Genomic DNA, 13,887 nt, shown 5'->3' with positions numbered 1-13,887 from the left:
AATTCCTTCAAATACAACAGTTAGGCTAAGCTTCTCATTTTATTCTACTTGTGTGATTACATTTTATCTTTCTCTTCACTGAATAGCACTTTCTGCTGGCGCTTTAACCTAATTTCCCTGTGGGCATTACCATTTCATCGCATGCCATATTAAGTACTCCATTCATGGTTCAGATGATGCCACATGTGATTGGCTTGTAATTAAGAATGGTACCTCTTTTGCAAGAATGCTCTCAAAACCAGAGTTAACTGGACCGGCTGAAAAAGAGCTTCATGATACCAGGTATTCAGGTTTGCCAATGCAATGCTTAGTAAAGCCAAGTTACCCAAAGGTGGTTTGTTACCTCCTCTGTTTCGGATAGAATGTCCCGAAGCAGCAGAAGAGTGAACAAAATTGCATATCTGCATCTGTGATCCGGAATATGTTGGAGGGATTATATATCCCACCTGGTCTTGGAAGGCCTCAGGCTCCCCCAGGAAGAGCCAGAGGAGGTGGCTGGGGAGGAGGACATCTGTCTTACCTTGGTTAGCCTACTGCCACCACAACCTAGCCCTGGCTAAATGCCAGAAATTGGAAGGATTATAATGAAGGGGAGTAGTGTAGAGTGGGCTATTCTTATGTACTTATAGCTAACGTTTGCCTTTCTCCCTATATTTTTATTGCCCGAGTGCAATGCCTTCCCTTCTATATACTTCATATTGTGAGGTAGACACAATTACTGTTATTTCTATATATCGAACCTCAGATCAGTCTTTAAGTATCTTCAACCTAATTGTTAAGTCTGTCTGTGTGTTTGGGTTTTGTTCAGTTTGTCACCACTAGCAAATATGTTTGAATTTTTTTGGACAAGGCCAAAGACCGTTGAAATCTTGCATGTGAGTTGTATGTGCTTTGTTTGGTTACATCTCTATCAGAGAGGACAGTATGACTTCAAGATTGACAAAACATTACCTGTCTTGGGATATCCGCCAAGGATAGCAATCCAACCCGATGCGTCAGAGTGTAGAATGTATGTCTTTAAAGATGCACACACAAATATAGGGCAGACATGGGGTCGTGTTTGTGCATGTAGCCGCCAATTTAGTTTGACTTGTGGGGTCTCCTGCTGACATTTGGGTGGTATTTACACCCCTTTTCTCTGGATGAGGTTGGCATTTTGAAAAGCTTCAGCAGGCCCCTAATCTCTCCCTGTTCACCATCCACATGATGACCAGGCATGGCCATGCCTGTAGATGGCTGCTATGTTTTGGTCTGTGTGACAGTGTGTGTTTTTCCGTGTGCAGGTAAAGCCTAACGTTGAGCAGAGTTGCTATGTTGCCATATCTGAGTTAATTAGTACTCAAGCTGCGCTGAAAACACGTGCATGCTAGAAATCGTACCGATGCCTATTTTTCACGTGACACGCAAGCGTGTTGGAAGCTGTTTATATGTCATTTTGACACGAATACATTTAATAAATGACATTTTGATGTATGAAAGTCTATAGGTTTTGACATAAATGCAGATATAAATGTAATTTAAAAAAAATTAAAAAAAATAATTATCGATTTTCAAATATTGCACCTGTCGATACAGAACAAAATATTCTGTAGCCTATTTTGCCGTCAATACTGCCGACGTTGTCTTTGCTGTAATCAAATCAGTTGAAGAACACGCTATTGCTTGATTTTATCAATGGGAAAAATACATGTGTACAGACAAGGCTAGCAGCAGCAGCGCCGCGTCAGAAACGTTTCTGGTGTGCAAAGACGGAAAACGCAACGCAGCCGCCACGCAACTGACACCCAACAGAAACGCCACGCTCACACCACGCAGGCAGTATGCAACCGGCCTTAGAATGATCCTGCTGGTCTTTCAGATAATGTCTGAGACTGGTAGGTGTACTAGGTTGAACACTTCACTGCTGTTTAACAGCTGATTGAGTACAAAGCTCTTCGTATGCTCTCATAGCATTACCTTATTAAAAAGTACTCATGTTGATGTGCAGATATTTGATTTCAAACAAGGTCTACTCAAAGGTGGTTCTGCTGTAAGTGTCCACGGTTGAGAGAGAAGAGTCAGAGGGTTGGTGATTGACATTGACCGCTCAGGGGAAGCAGAAAGGGAAGGACAATGGAACAAGCAATGAAAGGAATGAGTAACGGATAGAAAGCTATATGACAGGAAAGGGACAGAAGGGCTCTGCCTCCCACCGCTGTAGCCTGTGGTGAAAATGAAACACACCATGATTCGGCACTAATTTCACACTCTCGTTAACTCCCCTCCTGAGTAGCACACACAGATCGAAAAAGCAAGAGTAAAAGATGAAATGGACTATCTTTTAAATGTCCAAATTTCATTATTTTGAGAAAGTGTGTGGGTTAATTCAGAACATTACTTAAACCTCGCTAATCAAATCCAGTCATTAAGGAGAACACATCCAACTTTAAAAGTTGGATTATTTATGGTGTTATGATTTTGTGGTGTGATTTTCTTTCCTGTTCATAGACATGATGCACCGTGCATTTTGTTTTATTTATCAAGCGTGAGACCAGTATCAGATCTACAGCAGGGTCCAGTGTACAGTTTGTCACCTTAAATAGTTAATGCAACACTAAAGATCCTAATTAATTATGAAGGCTAGAAGGTGACCTAGTATGTCAAGCCACAGTAGCAGGCAGTCATCTGCATGTATCTCCGTGTTTATTGTTTACTAATGATGAGCAGACAGAAAAACAAGTGCATGTATCACTATCTCTGTAGTGCTGCAGTAGTCACTGTCCATACGCTCCCTGCTGCTAAAATGAAAATGGCGCCCATTACTCAGGTATTTATGATCCACATACTGTAAATCCTGCCTTACAGTCTTTTATGATGTTGATCCACTACGCTTCTAATTAGGCAGCACAGAAAGACACAACGAAATCAAGCACAGATTGATTGTAGACATAATTTTTGTGACTATACTGGTGTTTGTACTAGTTGCCCACGGAGTTAGCGTGTGTATGACCTATTTCAAATATGCAAATCCCCCACAGTGGCAGAACTGAAAATGGCAAAAAATAATTTGTGGTTCAACCCTAACCTTCATTTAGTCAAGCAGCGTTGTTATAATTACTGGTGAAGACTACAGTTTTCCTTCAACAAAAATATCTGTAGTCACCTCAAAGAGATGTCTGCGCTTCTGCTATTAAAATGCAGCATGGCCGACGCGTTCTTAAGTCTTACCCACACATACATGCACACACTGCTTTGCTCTGCCAGCCCTGGCTCTCTTCTAATCTTTTCTCACTCGTTCAGGAGGATTTTTCTCAGTAAATAGCACCTTCCCTATCGCTCTCTTTCTAACCCACGCCCATTTTAAAACTGGGAGCATAGTTGGGAATCAGGTGGAAAGAGGATTTTACACTGGAAAGGTCAGAGAGAGAGAGAGATAAAGATGGGAGAAGAAAGAAACCAACAACAGAGAGAAGAGAGCAGATAAAAGGGAATAAAAGAAAAACACAAAGGAAAGGATGATAAATAAAAAATACAAATGGACAGGGGGAATGAGAATAGAAAGAGATAAGTCTGAGGCAGAAGAAAGAAAATGCAGAGTAATAGAAAGGCTATCAGAGTGCATGTGTGCTGGTGGCATGTTGGCTTGCTTTGTTTATGTGCATGTACACACTCATACATCTGCAATATGCTGCACAAAATGTACAAAATGAAAAGAGAGGATGGCAAGGAGCTAGACTACTGAACAATGGGGTGTAACCAGTAGGTAACTGAAAATGTATCTGAGTCTGAGAAAGACATTTGGCTACATTCTTTGTGATGTTTTTTAAAAGTCAATACAGCCGCAGATTTCTGGCAACTCTGTGCTCGGGTTGCTAATGTGGTTGGTGTGTGTGTGTCCTGCTAATTTTTCAGAAACCTACTGTACTACCGTTCAAAAGTTTGGAGTCACCTGTTATATTGATTTTTCCTTCTTTCCTTCAATAATGTCTATTTTACTATAGATACACAACAGTATAATTTAGACACCGAATTTATTATTTACGTTTGAAATTGTTTCGGCCCCAAAAGGAGAATTAAATGATTAAAACTTCCTTTTAGTCGATTTCCCCTCTGTGTTGCATGATGAGAGAATACTGTTAGAAACCATTTTTACCCCAAATACACTGCCATTTAGAATTTGTTTTCTAGTCCAGAAAAGCATAAGTGACCCTTGATTATTATTGAACCCCAACCGTGCAATTGGGCTCTAAATATTTTAGTAAGTGTTTTTTATTTTTGGGTCCTCTCTACTCAGTGGTTAGATTGAATAGGTTTAAACTGTGATTTGTCAATCCATAGTATGTTCAGCTGATAGTTCCTGCTCCAATTCCAATAGCGCTAACCCACGACTAACCTTCTATTTCTATTGAAGTTTAAAGAATAGCTTTTTTAATTCAACACGCCTGTTAATTCCAGCTTGTTATGGTCATTATTGTACACTTGACACTGAAATAAGAATCTGTTCCTATTTAAATCGGCACACATTTTGATGCAAAACTTCCAATTTATTTTACCAATGATTGCTGACTCCTTTATTCTTATTGAACTGCTCAGAGGCATCTTTCTGCCCTTTCAATAGTCAGGATGTACCGTAAAGTGTATTGTTCTCCGTGTACAAAACAAACCCTTCGTACAAAATAACATCTATTTGTAAAGACGACTTTCTACAATATAAAAGCATGAATGACAATTTGAAAATATAGAGTAATCCTCTCAGCCATCCCACTGTACCCAATCAAGCTTTTGTGGCAGGCGATTCTAAACTTTTAAATAGTAATTTGACCTAGCTTTTTAGTATTGTTTAGTATTGTTGGTATTGCAGTACATCCTTTTGGGGGCATTACTTCTTGAGATAAATAGTACTTAAAATAAGAAGTAAAATATTATTTATTTATTTTTTATTAGTTACTGCTGTTCTAACGGAGACATTGAATCTTAGAATTGAATCATATTGATCAGCTTTGAATCAGAATGCATTGTTAAAAATGTATCTGTTGTTTTTGCATTGGATCACGGTTCATGTTTAGTATGCCTAAATAGGTACGTAGTGGGCTGAGAGGGTTAGCTGTTCACTCCTACTAAATCGTAAATAATGCAGCAATTTGTGTTACTAAACCTGAGCAAAATTAAATGATGACAAAGAGCAAGAAACAAAAATACACATGGAAGGAGAGCAGCAGGAGACAGATGGAAATTAAAAGAAAGTGTATGGAGAAGTAAAGCTGCTCGATGTCTGCAAAACACAATGCCAGTTTGCTATGAATCTGTCAGGTGCTCCTGCCTGTCACTAGCTGCCGCACTGCTGTATCTTTATTCCTTTTATCTCTCTGATGCCCTCCTCATAGGGCAACACACACACACACACACACACACACACACACACACACACACACACACACACACACACACACGTGTTGTAAATAATACTGCTGGTTTTATCGCTTTCCAAAATTGCAACTTCAGCCACTTTCTAGAAAGGTGCAGAGTTTTCAATCTCCTCATGTCTTACAAGCACAGAGACAGGCATACACACTTTGGGCATGACACACAACCTAACACACTCTCCCTCACACACACACACACACTCACACACCATATATTGTACAGGAGATTAGATCCATCTTTGCAGGAGTCTTTTCTCTGGCTATAGAAGGTGGATAAACTCTTTGATTGTGTTTATCCATCCCATAATGGAATCAGACTTGGTTCCCAGGGCAACCTGTCCGACAGACTTGTGAAGCAGACAGTCGTCAGTTGGAGCTTAAGGGGGTCTAGTTTGTTTGAACGCTCAGCAGTAGACTTCTTATGAAGTCGGCTTTGAAGGTCCCCGAGGTTTTAGGTCTTTGTGGGGGGAAATGATAGCGCGTATTGGGAATTGTTGCCTGGTCAGATGAGAGGCAGAAATTGTGCCGGGACACAAAGACAAACATTTATACGTGCCTTAGATACACATAAAACACATACAAGCATACACAATGCTTATGTCTTTGCAGCTTTTCCAGATGACCAGGTCATAATCACGCAGATGTTTACACAGTCATGCCATCTCCGTCGATGTTGTCCCCCGCAGTGCCTGATTGTCTCTGATTGGCTACTTTTCAAAGAGATTAGATTGTGGTCTCGAGAGATTTGTAGGTCTGTGAGTGTGTGTGTGTGTCTTAATGTATTGTGTTACCAACAATAATTTAATGAAATGAAAGTCCCCATTTTTTGAGTGTACGGTAATTTAATTAACCCTAATATGGTTCTTCAGACCTGTTGCTATGAAAGGACAGAAGTGGGAGAACAGAATGCCCTGAATGCTTATTGAATAAAGGCCAGAGGGAGCTGCTGCCAAGAAGAAAATTACTGATCCACGATGAAGAGATGTTTTTACCATGTGTTGCTTTCTGCTACTTCCCTCTATCTTCTATCTGTTTGTGTCCTTTTTCTGTAATTTTTCAGGGATGGAAAGCCAAACAAAAATAGCAAAACAGGAGTTATAACGACCTTCTAAAAAGTGATATCCTGAAAAGAAATTACATACTGTATAATAAAGAACTGCATTCTTATCATCTCCTGTCCTTCTGAGAGTTACATCAAGGTAAAGACAGAGTGCCAGAGATGGGCAATTTACAGATATTCTCTTGTTCCTGTCACACACACACACACACACACACACACACACACACACACACACACACACACACACACACACACACACACACACACACACACACACACACACACACACACACACACACACACACACCACTTCCTTCTGTTTCTTCTTTCAGTCCAGCCTCAGTCTTTCCTCTTTCCATCCTTCCATCCCATGACAACAAGAGCTGTCATTCTGTGTTACTGTCACATGAGCGAGCGCGAGCCCCCACATCACAGCAGCCTTTGATTGGCCAGGCCTTTCCAGGTCGGTGAGCTGCTGCCTGATAATAACCTTGTTTGATTGCTGGAGCAGAGATGTAATTGATTGATCTGCTCACCCTGTCTGGGGCTAGGCTTCTGAAGTAGCCTGTACAGATGTTTGTGTGTATGGGTGCAGGGGTGTATGTGCGAACTGGACTGGGGGGGTTGGTTGATTGTGGAGGGCAGCTCTAAATAAGTAAACATGTGCACACAAACCTTGCCTCAGTAAAACAACTACACAGCTGCAAACACATGCACCCACACACGTCTGTTATTGTATAGCATAATAGACAGTGGGTACCAGAGGTAGGCAGACGAGGGAGTGAGTGAAGGGAGTTTGTTTTTTAAACTCCTTCTAGCACATCTGCCTTGTGTACCTCTCTAAACAAACCCCACCAACCAATCAACAAGTCATTACACCTCATTAAAACTCTCCAACTCCCTCTGAAAGGATTGCTTGTGATCTCCTAATTGGTGAAAACGTAAGTTAGTCCTTCTTTCTGGATAGTAATTCTTCTCAAAGATAGATGGTCTCAACTCAATGCAGCATCTAATCCAATATTGGCTTAACGGACTCTAGGCATTTCTAAGAGACACTGTTGTGGAGAATATTAGTCATTTCTGTTTGTATGTGTGGGTGAAATAAAGGTCTAAACTAAGGTTATGAATTGTGTTTGTGTTTCGCATGTTGTCACTTTCCCTTTCTAATTAATTTGCTTGGTTTCATTTGTTCTTAGGGTATCCACGTAATGGCCATTTTTGACTCATGTTGTACTCTGTGAATAAAAGCAAAGTAAACCAGTTTGTTGGACAAAGAGTTTAATTGCTGCTCTTGTCGTTGATTTGTACATTCCAGGTAATTTGGCCTCTCACTTTGCTCATCTTCCTGTAGTTTTGATGGATACAGTTTGTTGTTGTTTATTTTCTATTTATTTTCCCAAAGAACAGTTGGAGTCTAGCTCAGTAGAGATTTCTTTCAGATAGGGTTTCTAACTATCTAACTCGATATAATGGTAACCAAATATGTCTCCCCTGTGCCCAAAATAAATCATGCCAAACTGAAACTGTAAGTTGAAGAGGAAACCAAAACTCTGATAAGCACTCAACATACATTTTTAAAAGAGCTGGATATTTTGCCCCTTTCGTCCTTCCTCCCCTATCAGTGATGGTTTGATCCCCGACCAGTCATTCTGGAGTCATGGTGTGCCCATTGAGTGTGCAACCAGTGGAAAAGCCGAACTGGCAGACTGATTGAGTCTGTATATCAAGTCTGTCCTCTCGTCTCCTCCCTTTGCATGAGTTATTTAGAGGTTAAGGGTATTAATGTTAATGTACTGTTTATCTGTGGGACAATTATCCTATTCCTCTCCAAGACTTTCAAGCTTTCCTCAGAAGAAGGAAAATCAATGTAGCCGTCGATCACCTCACTTCACTTGACTTTACTTTAAAGGCCATTCAAACCAGCACATGCTATTTCCTCATTGCCCCATCTGCTCTCCTGTTTTTAAGTGAAGTAAGTGAAGCATGGAAAGTCAAGGGAATGAAACACTTTTGCAATAAAGTGTAACGACACTGAACTGCCGAGCGTTCCTCCAGGGTTGATGAGTGCAACACGTTCACCACAGCCCCCTGTGTCTGTGAGTGGTCTCGTCTTTAAAACTGTTATTCGTTACATCCACCCAAAATAGAGTTCACACCTACAACAATGACGACTGGAAGGGAACTTCAACCAGAATATAACAGAATGGACTCTATGAGGCGAATGAACAACAGAAGGGAGGTGGGGAGAGAAGGGGAAAGGCGAAAATCCATTATGTTTTATGTTAGTCTCACCCTGGCAGCAAATGCTGGTGGAAAAACCCTGTGAAATGACATTAGGGGCGTCTTGTAATATGATTTCGGCTATGTGTGAATATGAGATTTCTAATGGATTTGAGCACATTAGAGCAGTCTTTATCTGTAGTATTTATTCCCCCCTGGTTTCAAATGCAATTTGCTAAGTACGACGTTTCACTCGGCTCTAGCGCACTACCTTTCTGGCTAGAAGGGATGTGGGGGAGGATTATGTTATTTTTCTTTTGTGTGTGTGTGTGTGTGTGTGTGTGTGTGTGTGTGTGTGTGTGTGTGTGTGTGTGTGTGTGTGTGTGTGTGTGTGTGTGTGTGTGTGTGTGTGTGTGTGTGTGTGTGTGTGTGTGTGTGTGTGTGTGTGTGTGTGTGTGTGTGTGTGTGTGAGAGATATCATGATAAATATTCGAGGCACAGCATTTGTGACCAATTGGTATATTATAAGAAAGATTCTTCGTATAATGTGTGCAGAGGTATGCAGAGACAAATAGTTTTATTCAGGAGTGAGCTTCTGTGCCAGGCATTTACCACTCCACTCACTGTTTGTGTCTGCACATGATATTACACTACTTCTCTCTAATGAGATGTGTAGGCCCGTTGAAGGAGTTAAAGTCTGACTGAATACCCCAAAATGACAAATGTGTCCAGTGACTTGTTTCGCCTCTTTCAGTTAGTCTAACTTAATGTGGCCCCTGATCTCCTGTAACATGGTGAGGTATATACACTGAGAAGCACTCTGCCATAAATGGAGCTGTAATATATCACAACTTGTCACCTGTGAACATGTTAAACCGATGCTTAAAGAGTAATTTAACAGAAAAATTTAGTTTTTTTGAGCTGTTAACACCTTGTATACATAGTATATACTATCAGTCATTGTCATGTTGTCATCGATGCACATACAAGCCTCTAAATGTCATTTGTACATTTGGACTTACTGTAAACTATGCGTAAGCAGCACGTTGTAAGTGCTCCGTCTGTGTCTATACAGGACGTGTTCCGGCACTGTATTGAGTTGTACTAGGTCACCCCTTTTTTGGCAGCGCACAGAGCCCAACACATAATCACAGCAGTAATGCGTCTAAAACAGAAGAAAATATACTTGAAGAGTAAAAATATGCTTTGGGTTACGTTTACGAGCATACAGTGCAAGTGAAAGGCGAGTCATTACACAGCCAGTGTAGACAGTTTACTTTCTATTTGTGATATGGACAAAGTCAGAGGTCCAGGGTCAGGGCTGTTTCTAGCTATTGGCGGGCCCCATGCAAGATGCTGTTTGGGGGCCCCTGTTTTGTCAAACTATGAGGGGGGGGGGGAGATTCAAACCTTTAAAATAATCCATGGAGATGCATCAATCTGTTACACTTGAGGAGGAAAACGATTCGTAAAATCCTCTCTTAAATTCAAATTAAACATCTCGTGTTGACCCAAGCAATTTAAACCTACAGAAAATGATAATAAAAAAGTTAACAATGAGGCTCCTCTATGTCAATTAATGCAACCGATGCAGGATTTTCTTCAAACAGGTATATTTAAAAAAAAATAATAATAATAAGTAGATCAAAAAAGGCTACTTGCTAGTGGCTACAAATAAATACAGGTAATTTGATTTCTCCCTAAATATATTGAGCCTGAACGGGCTGAACTTGCTGCTTGGGGGCCCCCTAATGGCTGCGGAGGCCCCATGCATCTGCCTTAAGGAAGAAACAGCTCTGTCCAGGGTAAAAGCTACACATTATTTTCATCCAGCTGCAGCTCTCTCCTGATCAGGAGAGCACCGAGTTCTTGGTGCACTCTTCAACGTTGTGGTGCATTGATAGATTTCTGCAAGGAACCTGTGATGAATAAACAGAGCAGTTTGGTGCAAGACTCCAGTGCTCTGACAGAGTGCAATTTTCATAGCACTCCACCAGTATCTCACATTGCTTACTTTATAATAAAAAAAAAAGACAAAAACTCATGTTCGCCTTTAATTTTCCTGATAACCTAATATCTGTCTCTGACTGATTAGGGTCACGGCATCCATGATTAGCATGCACATTTATGTGTTCCTGCCAGCATTTCCGCAAATTGTCCCAAATCAGCCAATGTGGTGCACTCCGAGCTCTCTGCAGGCTTAATGAGCTAGATTAAGACGGAAGTCATTTAACCCTAACTGCGACACACACGTGCACGCACGCACATACACACAGAGTCTAGATAGGCATATGTACTCAGCACAGCCAAACAAGCGTTAGCATCAGGTTAGCACGTGCGCGCGCGCACACACACACACACACACACACACACACACACACACACACACACACACACACACACACACAAATATATAACCACACCACCTCCACCCTGTATTTCAGTAGATAGGAGATGGAGCGGGGCCATTATGCAAATGTCAGGTGTCAAGTGTAAATGAGATTGGAGGGATGGGAAACAGAAGTATTGAATATCACACCAGCTCCCTTGGCAACTGCACCAATGTAATGAGAGCATTCCAGGACGTAGGCTGGCAAAGCTTTCCTTGCATTGAAAGATAGCAGAGTGAAAAAGACTGAATACATTTTTTTTTTTTTTTTTTAAGAGAAAGTCTGTTGAGTCTAGTTGATCTAAGAAAGACGAGATAACCCTAGCACCTGCCTAATTCAGACTTGGAGTATGAATAAGCAAGCTGGGGGAATTCATTACTTTCTCAGATTGTTGTTTTTCCAGTGATCTTTGGAAGTTATATAGTGCTATAGATACATTGTTATAGAATATACCAAAGCGGAAGTCGGAACTCTAACCAGCTCATCCCTTATGTTATCTAGGGCTGTGAATTATATCTATCATTGATTAATCTGTAGATAACTTTCTCATGGTTCGGTCTACAAAATGTAATGAAAATAGTGAAAACCACCGCTAAAATCTCCTGAACCACAATGTAATAAAATTGCTTGATTTGTCCTAATACTTCAAAAACCAAAGATAGTCAGTTCATTATCACATAAGACAAGGAAAGCTGGAACCATATTGTCTTTGTTATTTTGCTTACAAAATGACCCAAACGATTAATATGATAATCAAAATAGTTGCCAATAGTTTTTTTGTTGACTAACCAATCGATTAATTGACTAAATTGTTTCTGCTCTGTTAGGTATATAAAGTATACCTATATATATATATATATATATATATATATATATATGTGTATATATATATATGTGTATATATATATAGGTATATATAGGTATATATATATAGGTATATAAAGTATGCCTACAGTATTTCAAAGTTGTTTAACAAAAGTGCATTTTCAGTTATACCAGAAAGTGTCACTGTCATTCCATAAACTAACCCTTTTCTTCAGATTGGAATAAACCGTTGTGTGCAAATGTTCATTGCAGGTCATCTCATAATCTGTCACAAAACTTTGCCACAGCTGTTGTTAAGCACTGGTTGCAGACATCTCTCTCTCTCTATCTCTCAATTTATTTCCCTGTTTTTATCTCTCGGTCGCTCTAGTCTGTCTATCGCTGTAGGCTGTGTACTGATTATTATGACTCCTCATGCCTAATCCTCTTTTCTTGTCTTCATCTCTCCTTGTTCCTCTGACTCCCATCTTTACTCCGCTGTCCCTCTTTCTGCACTGGCTCATTTACTGCTAGCCTCGGTCTCCCTGTAAGAAAAACAGAAAGATATATTATTCCTGTAATTTTCTGAAACTTCAGATAACCTCTATCAGTTTAATAATGGATGGAGATACAGCTCTCCACATTCACATTCTGGTGTACATTTTTAAAGCAACTGACCTACGGAGAAAGAGTCTTCTGGTTTAAAGCCTCAGCAAATGTAAAACCGTGCTTTATTAAAAAACTATGTATTTTTGTATGAAGTAAACCACCTGCATCTTTTGATATATCAGTATTCAATGTGTAATCTAAAATACTGACATATATTCCAGCAACATGTTTTGGCCAGATAAAAGGTTTCTTTCTCTCTCAATCTGTGCAGCCTAAATAAAGCAATATGTTTAGCTTAGCCAACATAAACTCTTGATAGTTCTCATACTGTATGTGCTGCAGACTGAAAGCCACACAAAGCGTTTTATGGGAACTGATGAAGAGGAAGCCATACATGCACAATGATGTGCTTTTTTTGAAGAGCCATGTGGTGATTGTGCGCCTTGCACTCTACCTGGTGTCATGTTACAACCACTACAGTAGATGCACATGTTCCTCTGTGGTATGTGGAGAAGCAACAAATGCTAATCAGTTGTAACAAATTGCTATTTTTAATATTTCATACTAACAAGGTAGCAGGCTGAGTTGATGACTGTATTCTCGGAGAACACTCAGAGATACTACTGTATTTTTTTTAATATATATATATACACACACACACACACACACACACACACACACACACACACACACACACACACACACACAACACACACACACACACACACACACACACACACACACAAACCTATCTGTTCTATGTTGGACTTTAAGTAACCATAGCAAACCAATCCAGAGACCAATAGTGTGTATGTCTGTGTGTGTATATATATATATATATATATATATATATATATATATATATATATATATATATATATATAATATAATAAAGTTGTAAACCTGTGCCAACAAAGACGTGAAATTCTACAAACTAAGTTAATCACGTAAAGCATCACAATATAATAATAATAATAATAATAATAATAATAATACATGCAGAGTGGAAGCACATGCACTGCAACTCCTATCAGATCTTGATCAGCGAGCTGCCACTTCCATCATAGACGGTTGCAACATCCGCACTAATGCTTTCAAAATGAAACGTAGTCCAAGCCAATTTCTGTGATATTCTGTTTGGACAGTTGCCTTCAATCTATCCTTTTATCAGTCAGTTGTGTAATTAAATAAATACCATTCTCTACTGACATTTCAATGCTCGTTTATATCAACTAGAGTTCATTGTCTTGTTAATTAATTCAAACCCCCACTGTAATCTGATGTGAACCGCAAATCACACAATGTTTCTGAGAAACGTATCCATCAGGGAATTTGTTTGGATCAAGGGTCCTTTTTTTTTTTTTTTTTTTTTCTTTTTTTTTTTTTTTTTTTTCTCCTCTCC

General features: G+C 39.8%; 1 protein-coding gene across 2 annotated transcripts in view; it reads left to right on the top strand.

Annotated features, from left to right (window-relative positions):
• exoc4 (exocyst complex component 4) overlaps positions 1-13,887 on the top strand; it is a 120,768-nt gene that overhangs the window by 49,311 nt on the left and 57,570 nt on the right. The window contains exon 12 of one of the 2 annotated variants that reach the window (XM_039791392.1): positions 6,272-6,644. The exons of the other annotated variant lie outside the window; for it this stretch is intronic. Coding sequence (XP_039647326.1) covers positions 6,272-6,317 — 46 coding nt within the window. The 3' untranslated portion in view covers positions 6,318-6,644. Of the gene's footprint in view, positions 1-6,271; positions 6,645-13,887 lie in introns of those variants that run through there. 2 annotated transcript variants of the gene reach the window in all.

Source organism: Perca fluviatilis, chromosome 23 (genome assembly GCF_010015445.1).
Source record: "Perca fluviatilis chromosome 23, GENO_Pfluv_1.0, whole genome shotgun sequence".
Lineage (NCBI taxonomy): Eukaryota > Metazoa > Chordata > Actinopteri > Perciformes > Percidae > Perca > Perca fluviatilis.
This window is presented reverse-complemented; position numbering and strand designations above follow the sequence as displayed.